The 19,466-nt window shown below is 36.9% G+C and overlaps 3 protein-coding genes and 1 long non-coding RNA gene across 5 annotated transcripts; 3 read left to right on the top strand and 1 right to left on the bottom strand.

The window, feature by feature from the left end:
• Positions 1–737: 737 nt before the first annotated feature.
• fzr1a (fizzy/cell division cycle 20 related 1a) lies at positions 738–5,484 on the bottom strand. Of its 2 annotated transcripts, none has more exons than XM_026269585.1 (14): positions 5,290–5,484; positions 4,464–4,549; positions 4,207–4,338; positions 4,017–4,080; positions 3,699–3,829; positions 3,528–3,607; positions 3,264–3,447; positions 3,107–3,172; positions 2,928–3,030; positions 2,072–2,256; positions 1,733–1,966; positions 1,530–1,634; positions 1,338–1,430; positions 738–1,226 (listed from the first exon to the last, which is right to left on the bottom strand). In XM_026269585.1, the coding sequence occupies exons 2-14, from the start codon at positions 4,530–4,532 to the stop codon at positions 1,185–1,187; spliced, it is 1,488 nt and encodes a 495-aa protein (XP_026125370.1). In that variant the 5' UTR covers positions 4,533–4,549; positions 5,290–5,484; the 3' UTR covers positions 738–1,184. The 2 variants fall into 2 exon arrangements, with proteins under 2 accessions (XP_026125370.1, XP_026125369.1); XM_026269584.1 differs by having other exon boundaries at positions 4,464–4,580.
• An 814-nt stretch (positions 5,485–6,298) lies between these two features.
• Positions 6,299–8,445, top strand: LOC113107232 (putative nuclease HARBI1). Its single transcript, XM_026269586.1, has 2 exons — positions 6,299–6,695; positions 6,984–8,445. The coding sequence occupies exons 1-2, from the start codon at positions 6,510–6,512 to the stop codon at positions 8,169–8,171; spliced, it is 1,374 nt and encodes a 457-aa protein (XP_026125371.1). The 5' UTR covers positions 6,299–6,509; the 3' UTR covers positions 8,172–8,445.
• Positions 8,446–8,599: 154 nt separating this feature from the next.
• Positions 8,600–11,754, top strand: dohh (deoxyhypusine hydroxylase/monooxygenase). The gene is made up of 5 exons (XM_026269587.1): positions 8,600–8,711; positions 9,692–10,045; positions 10,136–10,212; positions 10,336–10,585; positions 10,892–11,754. The coding sequence occupies exons 2-5, from the start codon at positions 9,772–9,774 to the stop codon at positions 11,203–11,205; spliced, it is 915 nt and encodes a 304-aa protein (XP_026125372.1). The 5' UTR covers positions 8,600–8,711; positions 9,692–9,771; the 3' UTR covers positions 11,206–11,754.
• A 1,144-nt stretch (positions 11,755–12,898) lies between these two features.
• LOC113107235 (uncharacterized) lies at positions 12,899–17,966 on the top strand. Its single transcript, XR_003292625.1, has 4 exons — positions 12,899–13,270; positions 14,472–15,730; positions 16,217–16,475; positions 16,920–17,966. It is a non-coding gene; the product is annotated as an uncharacterized LOC113107235 (long non-coding RNA).
• Positions 17,967–19,466: the final 1,500 nt, after the last annotated feature.

Consider the following 19,466-nt stretch of genomic DNA (forward strand, 5'->3'; position numbering starts at 1 on the left):
CATCTCTTGTTGATGTAATTTAGAATTTCCTCTAGTGTATAACTGGAATGTTTAGCCCTTAAAGTCTGATTTATAATCTGTGTAAACATGCTGTATAATAAGTTTTTGAACAGTAAAATGTCAGGCTGTGTTTTCAAAGATTATAAGGAAACTAACAGACTTATATTCAAAAGTCCACTAAAGGTTGCATTTATTTGATCAAAAATATAGTAAAACAATAATATTGAGAAATACTAATTACTCAAGAAACGTTTATTATGAAGAAAACTTTGTTTGACTGCTTGAAATGTCAATTTTGATCAATTTAATCCATTATTTCTGTCCTCATTTTTGTTTGAGTAATTTATAGCCATTTCTGTCTGATGTAAAAATGGCATTGCTTTAATACAATAATAATTGTCTTTCAAACTGTTTATCTAAAGATCAAAATACATCCACCAAAAGGGAGCAGGGCTTGCCATTTAGATTGAATTTCTAACATCTAAGGTTTTTGTCTGCCAAAACACTTTGGCCTAAATTAAATATACTTGATGTAACGGAGTAATTCATAAATTTGAATATATGTCCTTTTATTAGTGTTTTCTTTGGTTAAATTATTTACTTTCCCTCAACTCACATGCCCAGGTTTAAGCTTTTCTTGTAAATGCTAAGTACTTTCCATGTTTAGTGATTCAAACCTGGTAAAGAACATTAATAAACTAGTTAATTTATGCGCCATAACAAATGACAACAAAGCATTTACTTTTTTTCAGGGTGTTTTATAATACTCAATTTCACTTAAGCAACTGAAGTTAAAAACTGAATTTTCTTTCATATATATTTTTTTTCACTCTCACAATCAAAAGATCACACATTAGAATGCTTACAAATGATTCAGCTGTGTCACAATGGCTAAATTTTCTTTACACCCTGATTCAATGGCATTGTTTCTGGCTTAAGGCTTGGATAACGTCATACATAGACTCTTCTCTGTAACCAAAAACAATCACACATAAAATCATGAACTCAACTGTACACGTAAAAGTACACATAACATTTGAACTTAAAATGAAATGTCAGGGTAGGGGGGAAAAAAAGACAGTTGATCTTTTGGTGTAGATCTCTCCCTTTTTTATGTCCAGTCTACTGCAAGTGATTGATGACATAGATATGTTATAAAGACTCGATCTGCTTTAGCAGCCCAATTATCGTATTCTGGTGAAGAGGTTTAAAACTGACACAGATTCCTGAAAGACAAAAAAAAAAAAAATGATGATTAAACTGAGGACATGAACTTGAGAAAAAGCCAGTATTTCACAAAAATAAAAAAATAAATAAGAAGAAACCTTTGTCAATACCTTTGTCGATCGTGTTTTACTAAATACATTCCAGAAACGTAGAGTTTCATCACCTGCACCAGTCACTATTGCCTCTCCATCAGGAGACATTGCCTTTAAAATAAAAAGATCATATCAGTAAAAAACATTAAAAAATACTATTACAATAAGAGTCAATTGTTCAAATAAAACAACAGGCATTAAAGTACTAACCAGATAGAGCACCCTATAAGAGTGGCCAGTCAATTTGGCTACTTGAGTAAGTGAGGGATATTTCCACACGAGGATCTGATTCTGAGAGTAACCATGTGTGCTGACCTGGAGACACCATCATGCCTATTAGTCTCTCTCTACAGCTAGAACCAACAATAAACATCAACACTAAGCTATTGGGCAGTTGATCAGAATTAACTTACCAGTTCGTTGGTGTGTTTGGACCAGGCCAGGTTGCAGACTTGTGAGCCTGTGTCGATACACTGCAGTGGCTGCGCTGTGAGAGTGTTCCAGAAGCGGATGCAGCGGTCTGCCGTTCCCCCTCCGGAAGCCAGCAGTCCGTGTTGGTGAGGAGACCAGGCGATGGCCTTCACTGCGGCCAGGTGTTCTGTGTACTGCTGCATCGGTAACACGCTCGAGTGATTCCACACTAACAGCTGCAGGATCAATCACAGGAATGCTTTTAGAATGATGCAGTCACCAAAACATTTTTGTGTTAACATATTGTACATTCTGTCAATTATATACAGCAGTCAGGTCACCTTGTTGTCATTTCCTCCAGAAGCCAGCAGCTGATGGTCAGTGCTCCACTTGAGTCCGCAGACCTCTTGTCTATGACCCTGCAGCCTGCGCTCTGACTGCAGAGGGGGCGTCCTGATGTCTCTCTGAAGGATCATGCGGTCCCGGCTGCCCGATGACAGCTGATCTGCATTCCAGGCCAATGCACCTGAGGGCAGAATTCTCAGTTTTCATAACCGGTTTAACCTTATACATACATTTTACTAGAATGGGAAGCACATTAGAAAGTAAATGTCAAAAAAGTGGAAACTTTAAGTCCACGCAAGACTGAACATGTTTGGGGACAGTAAACCAAGATTAAAAAGAACTGTACTTTTTTTGGTTGAATATATTTGAATGTTATTTATTCCTGAATTTTAAGCAGCCATTACTCCAGTCTTTAGTGTCACATGGTCTTTCATTCTAAGATGCTGATCTGGTAGAAACATTCTAGTTTTGTTGCTTATCATTTTACTGGAAACCATGATAATTTTCAGGATTTACTTTAAAAAAATTATCTGAAGAATATTTTGTTTGTAACAAGATCTGTAATGTCACTTTTTATAAAGGTTTTTAATGTCTTTTTGTCAATTTACTGCATACCTGCTAAATAAAGGTATAAATTAAAAACTCAGTTACACTTTTTTAGAGTGTCCTAACTTAAGCACTAATTAATTAATATCAATTAACTACATGGTTAGTATCAGGATTAGGGTTTGGCTAAGGAATACTTGCATGTAATTATGCATTATTTATTGCTATTATAATATAAAGTACATCTAACAAGGACACCATAACAAAGTGTTCCCAAAAACTCCCTTTTTTTTTTTTTATTCTTACCAACTCTTGCTGTGTGTCCCTCCAAGGCAAACAGCTTTTTGCCAGCAGTAGCATCCCAAATTTGTACAAAGCCTTTATGTGTACCCACAGCGACAAGATTGCCCTATGAGAGAAGAACGGTCAGACCACAAAACACTGAAAGCAACTTCTGATAGTCCAAGTCATAAAGGTTAGCTCACTCTCTCCGACCAGCCCACCGATGTGACTGAATCACCCTCCACTGATAGGTCACATAGTCGCGTTACCTGCGGACAAAGCAAAGAAAACACACAACTTAGTCCAAGTGTTCACTGGTTCTTGACTGCCTCTAAATTTGCATGAACAGCTAATGCATACTTGACTGGTGCAGGCACTCCAAAGGTAAACACAAGTCCCCAGTCCAACACTGAGCACATTTAAAGAGGACCAGTCCACTAAGTTGAGGTAGAAGTCATCTTGTAGCTCTGGTGCATCTAGCACCTTAAAAGGAATTTTAGAAATTTTGCGCGTAGGTTTTCTTGGCGACCGCAGCAGCTTCTGGCTATAAACAAAAACATGCATTCAATTAAAACAATGCATTTGATTAATCAATCACATTTTTCAGGAGACGACTCAACTTACCTTTTGCTGCTAACAGGTGAGAGGGAGTACGGGGACACGCTGTTATCATCGGGTGTGGATCTTTTGGCACTGAGCGAATACTGTACATACAAACACAAAGCAAGAGCTGAAAACACAGATCAAAACACTTATGTGGCATCAAATGAACAGATCAGCAGATAAGTGACTTACATTAAAGAGGCTCCTCCTCTCGGGTGTTGAGGGCTGTAGACGTCGATCTTCTGTTTGAGGATCCAGAACCTTCTCAATACCAGCCCCAAGCAACTCATTCTTCAGCAGGGCAGAATACGCCAAGCCGTCCGCTGTCAGATAACACAGTAAACAAGGCTAATTATTACAACAAAAGAGGGTTGAGTATCATATTTGAATATATGATCCATCAAAAACGAGGTTCATTTAAAGCATAGTCTGTCTCTCTCCATAAAGAAAAAGAAACCATAACAGCTTTATTAGTGCATGTAAAATCAACACAATCCTCTTCACAATCACCTTTGCCAGTATCTGATGTTGCATCTTTGGTTTTTTTATTTTGGCTTGGTGACTTTTCATTTTCCTGTAATGAGGTAAAGAAAAATAAACTTGACATTTTGCGTTCATTTAATTCAAATAAAATGGAAGCAACGTGGAAGCTCCATTGCTAGTATTTTTAGAATAAATAAAAAAAAAATATTCCACCCACATTTATTCTGTGGAAGTTGATGCTCCAGTTAGCTCCAGCTCGAGATGGTATGAATCGGTCACCATGCTTGCTTGGTGATGACAGCGGAGACTCAGGGGTGGGGGTCAGGTGACAAATCACATCTCTTACTTTCTGTATACAAAAAAATAAGGAATCAGATAAACTGAACAGTCTGAAGTGGATCGGTTTTAAAACATTTAAATTGCACAAACGAATTAACACAATTTCAAGTCTGCAATATTCAAGGTGACACTCACCATGGGGCTGGTGTTGTCATTCTGGACGTTGATCTGTCGCAGTAACCGGCGCTCATAGTCCTGATCCATGGATGAGATTCAGAAATCTGGGAATGTGGAGATCCAGGGGCACGGTGCCTAAAATGCATTCATGGAAACAACATAAAACCCTATTTTTTTAAATGGGAGAAACATTATTTTATTGGAAGGCTACAACGATACAACTAATAAAGGTATACACTTATAGGTGGCGTTCATTTGGTGTCTGGTTAACGAGGCAGAAAGCTAATGCTATCTGTTCAATACCACATAAGCAGGTGTTAGAGAACAGCTGCTCAAATGGACATCTTCCAAACAATAGGAACATAGAGAGACAAGTATATGCTGGACTGCAATTCCCAATTCATGACAATTTCAAGACCTTAAATGCATTCGTTTGGTGGCCTAAGCAAACAATGACAGCGTATCTTACGGTACACATTTTTTATTGCGAATTAAAGACATTAAATGATTCTTTACTAACAGGTTACGTTAGGACTACGTATCAATGCAATGTCAGAAAGCAATTACCACACAATTAAGTTAGTCTCAGTCCTGAATGAAGAGATACTGCATTCCTTTGTCAACACGGCTAACGTTAACTATTATAACCAGCGTTCATATAGGGTGACGGAGAATTATTTCATCGAAATAACGTTGTATCAAGGTGAATAAAAGATGTCTATATGTATACTAATAAAACAACAGTATTGTCCTGCACTGATTATTAGCATCTTGTTTGGTTTTTCACAATGGATTACCAAGCAGCTAGTTAGGCTAATCTGACCCAACAAATCATCGGACCTACCTTGACAACGATATTCGGTGAATTTATAATCCTATCAACAGAACCTTATCCAAAACAAACACGTCGAGTGTAAACCTTGGGAAAATGAGAATATGTTGCTAATGAATATAAGATACGCCGCTCAGATGTTGTTTGCAAATCGGGGCTGTTGTTATCGATGGCACCGCAAGGCATCATGGGACTGAGTTAAACGTTGACGTCGCGACATTTGAAACAAAACAAAAATGTTGCTATGTTTTAAAAAGTACAAAGATAATCTTACATTTCCTTTTTTTTTGTAACGCACGGAGAAAATACTATCAAGCGTTTGGTTAAAAAAGTACATACTATATATTATAGAAAATTGTGTTTTAAATTTAGTTAAAATAGTATATAAACAATTTTGATTAAAAGTCTAACAAGTACATAGCGTAAATAAATACATAAATAAATACATGCGTAATAGTTCTTGCACTTTATTATACTCAAGTGTTTGGAAGTGTAAAATAAAAAAATTAAACACTTTTCTTAGATTTTTAAGCAAGCAACAGAAGTGATTTTCCCATTTTAGTATTTAGATTCAGAAACTTCGCAAAGAATACGCTATTTACACTAAAAATATATTTGGCTGTTTATTAAAAGAAAAGCTAAACTTATGTGAGCACGATGGATTGAAATGTTAGTTTTTAAGTCATTAACAAAAGTTTAATTTGTGATTATGTTTTTGTCTCTAAAATTTTTTTTGTTGCCCTTATAAATGTAACTGAGTTCTGTTTTAACAGAACCTAAATAAAGCACAAATTCCACTAAATAATATCTAAGTTTAGTAGTGAAGTACTTCTACTCAACTAATTTACATTTATTGTTTTTTTTTATAATGTACAAAAGATGAGCAAAGAACTAAAAGAAGAAATGCTACGTACATCAAATGGTAAATTATTGAAAGCCACTGAGTCATGGATTCACTCAAAAAACTATATTATATTTTATTTTCAATCGTTCAAAAAAAACCTTTTATTTTGACAAGAACACAGGAGAGAGGAGACCGGAAGTGGTCATCACTGCTGTTCATGGTCGTCTTGGGAGCATTTGTTTTGTGCTTCTGTTCTATTTGATGATAAACAAACATCACTAAATCACAAAACACTACACTTCAGAGTGTTTATTTTGCACCTGAACAATTTTGCGACCCGCCAATAAATCCAGAGAGAGAGAGAGTTTGTTACCACCCGTCGCACATAATGCCACGTTCATACTTGAAATCAGACGAGGCGAGAGATGCTGCGGAGATGAAATATTTACTCGCTTCCAAAATTAGGAGGCGAAAAGAAGAAATTCACAACTACATACTAGAAAGGCGAGCTGAAATCCACAAACGAATCAGATATCGAAGGCATCTTTTCCTCAATTACCGGAGCACGAGAACGGTAAACTGTTATTTCTGTAACAGTTATATGTTTACTAAACATTTCTAAGACACGATAATGACAGGAGTGTGCATACTAATCAAGTCACTGTTATTTACATAGCGCTTTATACTATACAGATGCTTTCAAAGCAGCTTCGCAGTTATAAACAAAAAAATATCAGAATTAAAAATGCAGACTAGTGTCAGTGCAGTAATAATAATTAAAGAGAATCAATTCTTTATTGAATTGATGCCAGCCTGCATTCACGCAGTACGTGTTTTTTTTTCTCTTGTGTCAATTTTTTAGATGCCATCACCAGATGAAGAAGACATGCAAAATCATGTCCCAATCCTTGCAGACCCAGACTGGTGGGAGAGAGTTGTGATGACGGAGTTTGGACCAGAAGACTGGCTTGACAAGTTCCACGTCACGAGAGACATCTTCCTGCTTCTGAGTGCTAAACTCAAGCCTCAGCTCGAGCAAGTCTATATAGAGCAAAGTGGACAGACCATTACACTGGAGAGATGTATTGCCATGGCCTTAATGCGTCTGTCCACCAGCACAGAATATTGCTTTCTAAGTGAACTCTTCGGTGTGCCCATCCCGGCTGTGTGTCAGTGTGTACGAGAGGTATGTGAAGCCATCATTTTGTTACTAAAACCCCTCTACATGCAGTTACCTGCTGATCATGAACTTGAAGAACATGCGGAGCAGTTTCGTACTCTGTGGGGTTTTCCTCACTGCATTGGTGTCATCGACTCCCTTCACATCCCTGTTAAATCGCTCCCTACGGACACACAGGATTGCTGGAACCAGAGAGGATGGCACTCTGTGGTGCTTCAGGGTGTGGTAAACGCACATGGTACTTTCTGGGATGTTTGTTCTGGTTTTACAGGCAGCATGGATGACATGACCATCTTGCAGAGCTCAGAGCTGTGGACAATGGCAGAGCAAGGAGGTTTCTGTTCTCAGCCACCCAAAGAACTCATGGGTCAACCGTTGGGATTTCTGCTGCTGGGGGATGTGGGTTATTCTCTTCAGACCTGGCTATTGAAGTGCTATCCTCCATTGTCAAATCTAACACCGCAACAGCAAACCTTCAATGCCCAGCTAAACCATGGCCTTAAAGTAATTGAGAATGCCTTCCAGCGTCTTAAAGCACGATGGCAGTGTCTGCACAACCGCAATGACAGCAATGTAGACTTAGTATCCAAGATGGCTGTGGCTTGCTGTATCTTGCACAATATCTGTAATGTGCATAACAGTCCTTTTAAAGAGGAGTGGGTTGAAGCACTCAGTCAGAATGAATGTCCACAGCCCACAGATGTGCCTACGGTCTATATAGATGATCCAAATGCAGAGGCAGTTCGTTCTCTGCTCTGTAGCTATATTGAGCAACAACAGCAGAGCAAAACACTTGATCCGTCTCCAACAAGCTGCCCGGTACTGCCTGTACCTGAATCTCCTCAAATGGACAGTGCTGGAACAGCATAGTTTGTGTATTGATTTATCATCACAGTCAGTTTATAGCTGCCATTTAATACTAAGAAAAGTTACTTAGAAAGTGTGTAAATTGGTTGTATTTAAATCCTAGTGTTGGTATTTATTATTCTAAGATTATCTGTTTTATTATTTTTCATAAATGAGTGACTTTTAAATCATTTGACTTGTTACGTTTTATATGGCGTCTAATGTATCAATACTGTACAAATGTTAAGTTGAAGTCATTTTCAGTTTTGTTGAAATAAAGAAAAAACTTATGGCCGTTTAATGTGTTTTTGTGATTTCTAAAAACCCCAAGAATCATCATTTATTCACGTCATGTTTGCGAACTGAGTTCTCGATTCAAAAAAGTTGATAACAGCAGATCGTTTACACATTTGAGAACGGTTTCACTCCAATCCAGAAGGTGGCGCTCTACAAATATGAGCAATTTGAACTCTAGCTACTGGATGACACGAGCGAGACGGTTCCTTCTGGAGTGGACGGCATGGAGAGCACTGTATGACTGAAAAAAAAACATCTCGGCTTTTAGTAAGTTCAATGTTCAGATAATTCAGCGGATGTAACGAATCAGATTGTGAACTGGGTTATCGTCGTTCTATCTTAACTGTAATGTTTTAAACCCGTCATTCTGCCGACTGCATAACAGCTGACAGAGACGCGTGTGTACTGCTTCCAGAGAGCGACGTTCAGGCCTTTTTCTTCCAGTGTTCAGAGCACAGTGACATTTTTCAAGTCATATTGACCTGGCTTTCTAGACGATAGTGCGATTATAGAACAAGCACAAAAAGTAGCAAAAATGTGTCCAATTTAATATACTGAATGAGTAATATTTTCGGATACATGCATCATTCATGTATGCCTAACATAATAGATATCCGTTTCTTGTGAAATGGTTAACTTATATATGTAGAGGCAGAATTATTCCCGTCTTGTCCATACTAACACAGCTACTCCGATATTGTAGAGGAAAGTTTCTTGACATTATCTTACTCTGCTAACCGTTGTTGCCAGCCATTCGTGAATGATTCGGATCTTTTCAGTGAATCGATTGCACCGTTTTCTCAAAACCAGTCTGAACGATTCGTTTACGTACCTTCTTTTTCTGTTGTTCTTTACATAAAAAACTCATTATGAAAATATGAAACAATACTCACAGTTCTGCCATACATTTTTAATTGTCTGTTAATATAAGCTTCTAAACTCTTACTCTATAATCTTGAGTAAATCAGGATCTCGTCATAAAGTACAATAATTGCTTTGTATTGGTTCATTAAAAACCGATTTGCAGTAATGAGACTAGTAACCAGTATATTTTATATTGATTTACCCTATTCAAACGGTTGACAAGCAAACAATAAGTCCTAAAGATCCGATTTGTTTGAAGTCTATGAAGGCCAAAATATGCTGTCTAAGTAGCAGCTCACAAGGTTTTGAATCATCATATGAGTTATTTCATTACTTAGTCATTTTCAAACATGTGGTCAAACTTTGGTTGTTTTTAAATGTAGGTTCTGTATATATGCTGCTCTCTGGAGTACTCAGTTTAACCTGTGCATAAGGACATCATCCTGATTCTGAAAGCTTCCTCATGGCAAATCATGCGGATATATCAGCTGTGGGGAGGATTCTGGTCAACCCCAGGCAGGACCTGACAACGCGCTTTAGAGCACTTTTTACTCTCCGCAACCTTGGTGGACCAGAGGCCATTACATGGATCAGTGAAGCTTTTGTGGATGAATCTGCACTTCTGAAGCATGAGCTGGCATACTGCCTCGGCCAAATGCAAGACGAGCGGGCCATTCCTATCCTAGAGACAGTCCTGAAAGACACTAATCAAGAGCCAATGGTCAGACATGAAGCAGGTGAGATGTACAGTCATATTCTTCCTTCTTTCTTTCCTTTTGTTTATAGATATGTCATATACAGTGTTTTAATTATATTTAAAATTCCAGGAGAAGCACTGGGAGCCATTGGAAATCCCAAAGTCTTAGATTTATTAAAGAAATATGCAGAAGATCCAGTAATTGAGGTACAGTCAAACCATTTCACCAAACTAGTCATCATTCATTGTTACACTAATACTAGAATGTCCTGCTGTGCACTTTGATTATGCGCAAAAGTCAGTTTTTAAATGAATTCTCTGTTTGTACAGGTGGCAGAAACATGTCAGCTGGCAGTCCGGAGGCTGGAGTGGCTCATGAATGGTGGGGAAAAGACAGCAGAGGGGACAGATGAAAACCCCTACTGCTCTGTAGACCCCGCACCCCCTGCCCCAAGAAAAACTGTCCCGGAACTGAGGGCACAGCTCTTAGACGAAAGCCTGTCGCTGTTTGACCGCTATAGAGCTATGTTTGCACTGAGGAATCTTGGTACTGAAGAGGCTGTTCTGGCTCTTGGAGATGGTGAGAAAGATCTATCCAAACACAATGTACACTAATACTAGGTCACAAAATAACGTAAATAAGTGCATGTGGTTAAAAATGCGATTTATTGCTGAGATGTCAAATCTGAATATTCCGGTGAATTAACTTCAGTCTGATTCTGATTTGTTGCTCAATAAACATTTTTTATATATTATAAGTGTCTAAAAAAGTTATATAATAAAATATATATAATAAGCTAATATTTTTGTGGAGACATTTCTTTCAGGATTTTTTGAAAATCCTGAAATTTAATGCATCATCCTTAAATAAAGATATAATTTTTAGGTCTTCAGTGCAGCAGTGCCTTGTTCCGTCACGAGATCGGCTACGTCTTGGGTCAAATCCAGCACGAGGCCAGCATCCCTCAGCTGCAGGCAGCTTTGGAGAAGACCAATGAGAACGCCATGGTCAGACACGAGTGCGCAGAAGCACTGGGCTCCATCGGGAAGGAGGCGTGCTTACAGATCCTAGAGCGCTACAGGAAGGACCAGGAGCGGGTGGTGAAGGAGAGCTGTGAGGTGGCCCTGGACATGCTGGAGTATGAGAACAGCTCGCAGTTCCAGTACGCAGACGGACTGCTTAGACTGCAAAGTGCTTAGTGAAACTCATTTCCTAAAACATGTTAATGTTACACAGCTGATCCATATTTCGAACTCAATGCTTGAATATTTAATAAATACTGTTTTTGCAGATACAGCAGAAAAAAAACATCCCTTGAAAAAAACAGGAATACATTTACGTAATAAAAGCATTTGAGCGCATTTTATGTCTTATTCTGCCTTGTATGCATCACCTCTGGCGTCTGAAGCTTAGCATTTTGCGTCATGAATATGTGATCTTCAGTAAAGTCTGTGACTAATGTTAAATCCTCCACGCATGAGCAGAGGTGATTAGCAGAGCTAAGAGCTCCAGTGCTTGACTGAGGTCTATAACGTTCTGCCTGACTAATCCACACAGCAGTCTATCTCAGTCAATAAGATTTATCTTTAAAGAAGCACACATAAAATTAAAATCTAGATGCTCTAATTCTTAAGTGATCATCCCTATCTAGCATATCTGGAAATTAGCTATAAACAACCTATAAAACAAGAAATAAGAAGCATCGCTTGTATATTTGTATTCAACAATAAATCAGCAACCTTAAAAAACGTATTTGCCCTGTTGTGAGTTTAATATATAAAAGTACACATGCTCTGCTAATTTACTGATAATCGTGTGGATAGAGGGTGACAAAAGTGGAATGTTGTGCTCACCAAAGTCTCTGAGGATATCTAAGCCCTCGTTTGAGTTTGGGGGGAGGAGAGATGAGCACGTACTGAAGAAAAGGCTGGACCAAACCACAGAAAAAGGCTAAAAGCGACACAAAGCAGAGAAACTCTGTAGACGGGAACTAGGGAGAAACTTGCAAACATGCTACACCCCTTCATGATTGGTATTGTCACAATTAATACCTCCATCACCATTGCATACTGGATTTTCATTTTGACAGAAGCCTTTCACAAGAAGACTGATGATGAAGCCAAAAAAGACAACCCGGCATAGCCAACACCTCCTTGATATAGTTATGTGCAGAGAAGGTTAGAGTAGAGCTTCTTTTGTGTCTTAGATTATTATTTAATGTAGATAACTTGAGGGGTAAAAAAGGACTCTGACTTGAGCAAGTATTTAATGATTCCAGCTTTTCAGGAAGTGTTTTACTTTCAGGTAACATTACATTTAAATTTTGTTTTTTTTTTCTTTTTTTTTCTTCATTTTTATTGTTTACTAAATTATTTTTTGTTTCATGATTTTTTCCCCCCTTTTTGAAACAGATTTGAAAAACATACTACTGCTTCATGGTACGCTTCAAAAGTTGATGTCGGTAAGTCTCTTATGCTCATCAAGGCTGCATTTAACAGTAAAAACAGTAATATTGTGAAATATTGAAATAACTATAAAAGATAACTATGTTAGCATTTTTTTAAACATTCCTGTGATGATCTAGCTGAATTTTCAGCAGCCAATACTCCAGTCTTTACTGACCTTTCAGAAATCAAGTGACTTTTCTAATTATATTATCTAATTATTTTAAAGATTCTTTGGTGAATAGAAAGACTTTTGTAACAATTTTTTTAATGTCACCTTTGATCAGTTCAGTGCATCCTTGCAGAATAAGTGATATAAAAAAATTATAGTGAACGGTAGTTTTTTTTTTTGATTAGATCCTTTTAATTTTATGTAAGTATTCCATTAAAAAAAAGCATATATTGTACACACACAACAGGTTCCATTCAATGCAGTAAAGTCTTGGTAACTAGCCATTTATACCTTTCATAATCTGTAAACATGCATGGATAAATGAGCATTAGATATGGGCTGGGAGATGAATAATATGGATGAATTATGACTCATAGGATCAGATCTGTCTGAATCACTGACTCAATCATACAAAAGCTCTTCCTCTGTCAGTCATTCAGTCAGACAGACAGAGACTCTGAGAGAGTTTGTGCAGCATCAGCCTCGAGAAGAACAGCAGCACAGCTCAAACTAGACATGCATCCCATGTTGATCGGCATAGTGGCAGCCAACACAAGTTTAACTATTTTCTACTGGAACTTTCTTCTGTCTCAGGTTTTCTGCAAGAAGATCAAAGATGCACCAGAACCTGAGGAAATTCCAGTCTGAGTGAGTATTATTATTATGGGAGTCGTTTGACACGTACAATATAATTAGCTCAATTCTGCTCTGTAAAACAACTGTTTCAGCACCAAGTCTCATTAATGTACTGTAGATGTCTTCGATTTTGATTATTTACTTTGACAGTAAGGAATTTCATGACTTAAATGACTGAAGGTTGAAAGAAAATGAATTTAAGTTGGGAGAAAAGAGAAAGAAGGTCCTTATGAAGACAACAAACACTGTTCCCGTCTTCACAAATTTCAAATAACAGGACACATAAATAAGAAAGTGACAGTAAAGGTATTTATAATGGACTAAAGAGTTCTTTACTCAGCATAATTTCAACATTGATAATACAAAATGTTTCTTGAGCATCCAATCAGCATTTTTAAATGATTTCTATAGGATCATGTGACACGACTGGATTAATGGCTACATTTAAAAATGCATTTTAAAATATATTAATAGTAAATAAATATTACACAATATTACTGTTTCCACTGTATTCCTGCTCAAATAAATGCAGCCTTGGTGGGCATAAGATGCATTCAAATATACTGACCAAAGTTTCGAATGTTAAGTTGTGTCACAACCGACAACAATTATAGCTTTCAATGACAGAAAGGTGATACTGACTGACAGGTCTGTAAAAAATTTGCTTTCTGATCTATCTGAAAGTGAACTTGATGAGCTTTTCTTGTGTGTGTGTGTGTGTGTGTGTGTGTTAAATCAAACTAGTATAAAAGTGAGCATATTTATTTATCTATCTCTGCTCGATTCCCTGTTTAGACCATTCTCATACACTGTAAACAAAACCAGCTGGAATAAGTATGGCACAGTATACCATTTCTGTTTTAGTATAACCTATTGTTGCTGTATAATGTCATTTAAAAACCTTTTTGAAATTGAAAAACACACCCAGTCCCTCTTGAGAGTGAACAGGAGCATCTCAGACAGGATTAGGTGGATTACTGTATAGCTAACCCTTGATTAAAAGCTTTCACCTTCATGAAAGACAGCTGCCATTACCAGCAATGGAATATCAGAGTCAGCAAAATGTCAGCCAAAGGATTAAGCCTGGGATTAAGAGAATCATATCAGGCTACTTCAGAGCACATTCACTGGCCTTTACCACAGAATAATGAACTCTGTTCATGATCAGAATATGTAGCTGCATTTGAAAACATTACATATCCTTTTCACACAGGTGGAGGGCTTGGCCGTGATCCTGACGATGAAGAGGAAGAAGAACCACCAAAACTGATCTTTGGGAAGGAAGAAGGGATGAGGGAGAGAAAATAATATCAAGGAACAGACTGCCATTTGACCCAGAAGTGGATGGATAGAAATTCTGCCAGGATTTAAGTCTTCTGTATATGAAAAATCATGGGGTTAAAAAGGTGTCACTGAAAAGATTTATGAACAGCCCTCTCTCTCTCTTTCATCCATTAGTCCATCTTCACAAGCCCAAATCTCTTGCTCAACCACTAACCCCCCCCCACCCCCAAAAAAATCAGTCTTTCTTTGTAAATACTGCTCATTTCCACTTGTTGTAAATTACTAGAAAATCCAAAGCTTAGGCTATGTGTTTTAAGTCTGTATTTTTTACGTTGCTGTTTTTTGCACTATTTTTATCTAAATAGCTAAAAAAAAAGTTTTGTGAATATCTATCTGTCTTACATTGTGTCTCATTTCCTCAATAATAAATGAAAACAACATAGAGCACTGCTTTGTTTACATGGCAATTGTTATCCGGATTAGCATGATTAGCATGTGCTGGCTCGCTCCTGCAGGACGTTCAGCACAGACAGAGGGTGCTGTGTGCTCAACATAGAGGACATAATTCTGTTCTCCAAAGTCAATGAATGTACCAACCTTATTTAAGATACACACAGTTTATACATCCTTTTTAATATCATCCTACATTAAGTTGTTGCTACATGACCGAACCATTAGAAATACTTTGGTTGGTGTAATGTAATGAAGTCAGGACATTCAGACCAGGATATTCAAGGAGTCAGATTTAGTTTGATTTCACAGAACACCATTTAGAATTTATCAAGACTGTAGTTCATGTCCTGAACTCAATGCCTTGACCAAGTTACAGTTGTTTTCATTGACGTCATTGGTTACATTGCCCTTTAAAAAATGCCAACAGGTGTTGAGACGTAGACACCTAATAGAAAAAAAGGCTAAATCCAGGCTCAAGGCTTCTCCTTACGAAACTAAGCACATTAGCTTGATTGTCTTCTGCTGTCAAAGTATCAGGTCTGAGGGAAGCCCTATCACAGAAACATTTTAGGACTATCATTCTGTGGAAACTTTCTTGTGATGCTGTGAATATGCAACAAAAAGGAAGATGACTGATGAGCATTCAGCATCAGAAAGAGAGAAAGAGAGGAGGAGGGCGAGATAGAAAGCTAGAAGATGATGGGTAATCTCAATGAGGGAAAAAAGCTTTGTTGGGTATGTAAACAACATATAATTTTATTATCTGACCATAAGCATAGCTAAATTATACTGACTTGCATATATATAGTATTTAACCCTATTTCTAATCACTAGTTCAAACATGATCCTAACCAACATAAAGTTTACCATAAATAAAGACAATATACTGTTACATTTCTAACATTCTATATAATTCTAAAGTATTCTTTAGTACAGGCTGTATCAGAGCTGAATAAGTTACACTAAATTAAAACCAGCAGAGCATTGAAAGTTTTTTTTTTTTTTTGGTTTATGATTGTAAGATTGTCTATGTAACAAAGTTTTAATTGTGAGTAAAACTGCTATAATGCAAGACAAATATATTGTATAATAAATGAATAAATATAAAAAAACACAAACAAAAGACCTGGTGAACATAGTGACTTCTTTCAAAAACATTAAAATAAAACATTGAATAAATATACAATTTAAAATAATGTTTACTTTTTGTTTTTAACCTAGATCAACAGAAAATGAATGAAAACTGATGAGCTGATGTTAAACTGAAACACAGTGGAGCAAACAACAGTACTAATGGATTTAGGCAAAAACAATGAAAGTCTTGATGAGGAATTTTTCAAGGACTACAAACCCACTGAAAATGATCCGCTCACTCCACCCAAGCATATCATTTATCTGCTGCTTGCTGTGAGCGTGACAGGAGTCACCCTTTACGCCATCATAAGACACCTCATCCAAGATCTCATCCATGATCTGGCAGGTATGTATAACAAGAAACCTTACAAATGTCTCTTTCACCATAAGCAATTACAAACCCTCTGTGCACATTATCTGGATTGTTTGTCTATGAGCTACATGACATGGTGTTCAAAATCCCTGGAAACTGGAAAACACTTGAATGCTCTACCAAATGCATAAACATGCCAAAGATATTTTGCTGTTCTCCAAGCATTTGGCTAGCCTTAGAGTTTTTTTTTTTTTGGCTGGTCAGCTTTAGAGACCTGCTAAGCCATTTGAATACAAGCCTAGGCTCCATGATTCTAATAGATGTCAGCATCAAAAAAAAAAAAAAAAGTAAAAACCTTTGAAGAAATCTAACAGCAAAACATCAAGCATTAATAATACACTCATTAAAAAAGACACTGGCACTCTGTTGTACTGTGAGAACATCAGCTGAGCGCTCTTATTTGTATTGTGTCTGTAGATTTCCTGTTTGGAGAGCAGCCTGTGGAAGAGCCGGAGACTCTCTGGGAAAGGCGGGATAAGTTTAGGGCAGACTGGATTCCAGAGGCAATGCCTGAGCTGGAGGCCATGGTGAGAGATGAGGATAGACAAGAACTCATGGAGGGCACTGAAGACTTGCCAGCCATTTGGGTTATATCGGACAAGTCCCAGCCTCGTGCTCCTTCCTCCATTCAAATACATGTTAGCGGCAGCTAGCATAAAATAAGTCCAAGACTCTTCTCCTCTGAATACTTACACCAATATTTTTTAAAGCTAACACCCAAGAATCCATTGTGTCAACTATATGCACACAGCTTGTTCTTCCTTTTCTTCTAAAAGACCTCATGAAATGAAGATTACTAAGAAAATGGCATAGTCTATTTACAGTACTTCTGAAACAGGAAGTTGGAATGTATCAAATGGAAGATGAATTGAAGTCAGTTTGCTAGTCAGCAGCATGTGGTCTTAGAGGACAGGAAATGATCCTTCCAGAGAGAATCTGATTGGACAAAAAATGTCATCCATCTAGTGCAAGATGCGTCGTGGTTATTTTTCTCTGTTTTCCCCAGAAAAGAAAGATTGTCTTTTTGTTTAATGTGTATTTCTGCTCAAAGTGAATTCTGTCAACATTTGCGAAAGCAGTTGGATAGAGATCATCTCAGAGCAAACACAGATTGGTGTTTTTATTTTTTATGATTTTTTGTTTGTTTGTTTTTGACATACTGTTGCACTATATCTATGCACAAAATCAATTCAATAGACAATTTTGTGTCTACGAGCCCTTACATAAGTAAAAAAAAAAAAAACAGGCTTCTGTTCTGTGCCAGCTTGGAAAGTAAATCTTTTGTCTTTACAACATAATAGTGGGAGATTATCTAACAATCATGAACACTTACTCTCTGAGTGACATGCTGTGATCTGTGACCTCTCTAATGGATTTTGTACTTTGGACACCAAGAATCCTTCACATATTTATAGACGACCGAGAGGAACGCAGCAGTGCATGCCGACTCTAAATTCATCATCATGTTTCATCTACAGAATATCGTTGCCTTCATGATAATCTCTGCCTTCATTTGTCAGGCTCAAGCTGGTGAGGGAAATTAGACACATTTCATGTTGTAGTATATTCTTTTCAATGTGTTTTAAGTTTTTCTTGAATACATATGAACTCCTTGAACTGATTTAATATATAAAAGTTGTATAGTTAAGCCTTCATAGGGTGTAAAACATTTACCAACAGAAATATCTTTCTGTGATACACTGTTACTCAGGTGGTCAACGGTCATCAGGTACAGCTAAAGTCACATTACAGCCGTGGCTGGTGGGACTGACAGCCGTTGCTGTTTTCCTCTTTATTGTCTTCGTCCTCCTCATCGTGAAAAGACTCTTTTTCAAGAAAGACAAGTGAGTCCAGACCTTAAATGTTTCAGGACGATATACTGTACATTAGATATTAGACTAAAGTTTAAGTCTAAAGACTAAAATCTTCATAGATCATAAAATACCTGATTCTTTTGACAGTACATTAAATTTGATTGATGTTTTTCTTATAGCAATAGTACTTCTAGTAATTTTTTTTTTGATTGTGATCATTTGATTAGTCATTTAATAATATTATGATGATGATGACTTTATGGTTGTTTAAACAATTACTGCCATTTTATGACTGTGCACTGTATACCATCAATGCCATGTTCAGTCACCTGACATACAAGATCAGCCAAGACACTCCTATAAATACATACATATATATATATATATATATATATATATATATATATATATATATATATATATATATATATATATATATAAAATGTCATTAATCCTGGACCACAAAAGAAGTCATAAGTAGCACAGGTATATTTTTAGCAGTAGCCAACAATACACTGTATGGGTCAAAATTATCGATTTTTCTTTTATGCCAAAAATCATTAGGATATTAAGTAAAGATCATTTTGCAAGAAGATATTTTGTAAATTTCCCTATCGTAAATATATTAAAATGTAATTTTTGATTAGTAGCATGCATTGCTAAGGACTTAATTTGGACAACTTTAACTGTGATTTTCTGAATATTACGTTTTTATCGCACCCTCAGATTCCAGATTTCACCACCCCATCCCATTTCTGAGTTAGTATGAGTTTTATTATGCGACTCTTTAAACATAAAGCATTTCATCAATGTGTATCTCCCATTGCAGAGCTGAGCTAGAAGAAAATCATTCATTTTATGAAAACAAAGCAGCTGATCTGGAGGCAAATGAGGAGACCAAGCAGACCTCTTTCTAATGAGAAGAACAGATCATCACAGTCCTGCGGCACACAAATCTTTCTCTCTCTGGAAATGATGCCACAACTTTGTGCTGAGTCATTCTTATCTAATTATATACTGTCTTATGTAATATATATTTTTTAACTTATTAATTTTGGTCAAAGTTTTGTTTTTGTCTTCATAAGTGTTTTTCTAGTCACAGCTTTAAACTAAAGTTAAAATAAAAAAAGGTTAAAATAAAGTGGTGGTC

This window comes from Carassius auratus, chromosome 8 (assembly GCF_003368295.1).
Source record: "Carassius auratus strain Wakin chromosome 8, ASM336829v1, whole genome shotgun sequence".
In the NCBI taxonomy this organism is placed as follows: Eukaryota; Metazoa; Chordata; class Actinopteri; order Cypriniformes; family Cyprinidae; genus Carassius; species Carassius auratus.

Coding starts and splice junctions, on each gene's coding strand:
- LOC113107232 (XM_026269586.1), top strand. CDS start 6,510: ATGCCACGTTCATACTTGAAATCAGACGAGGCGAGAGATGCTGCGGAG. Junction 6,696..6,983: donor ATTACCGGAGCACGAGAACG/GTAAACTGTTAT, acceptor TCAATTTTTTAG/ATGCCATCACCAGATGAAGA.
- dohh (XM_026269587.1), top strand. CDS start 9,772: ATGGCAAATCATGCGGATATATCAGCTGTGGGGAGGATTCTGGTCAAC. Junction 10,046..10,135: donor AATGGTCAGACATGAAGCAG/GTGAGATGTACA, acceptor TTAAAATTCCAG/GAGAAGCACTGGGAGCCATT. Junction 10,586..10,891: donor TGTTCTGGCTCTTGGAGATG/GTGAGAAAGATC, acceptor TATAATTTTTAG/GTCTTCAGTGCAGCAGTGCC.
- fzr1a (XM_026269585.1), bottom strand. CDS start 4,532: ATGGATCAGGACTATGAGCGCCGGTTACTGCGACAGATCAACGTCCAG. Junction 3,608..3,698: donor AGAGGAGGAGCCTCTTTAAT/GTAAGTCACTTA, acceptor TTGTATGTACAG/TATTCGCTCAGTGCCAAAAG. Junction 1,635..1,732: donor CCAAACACACCAACGAACTG/GTAAGTTAATTC, acceptor TGGTGTCTCCAG/GTCAGCACACATGGTTACTC.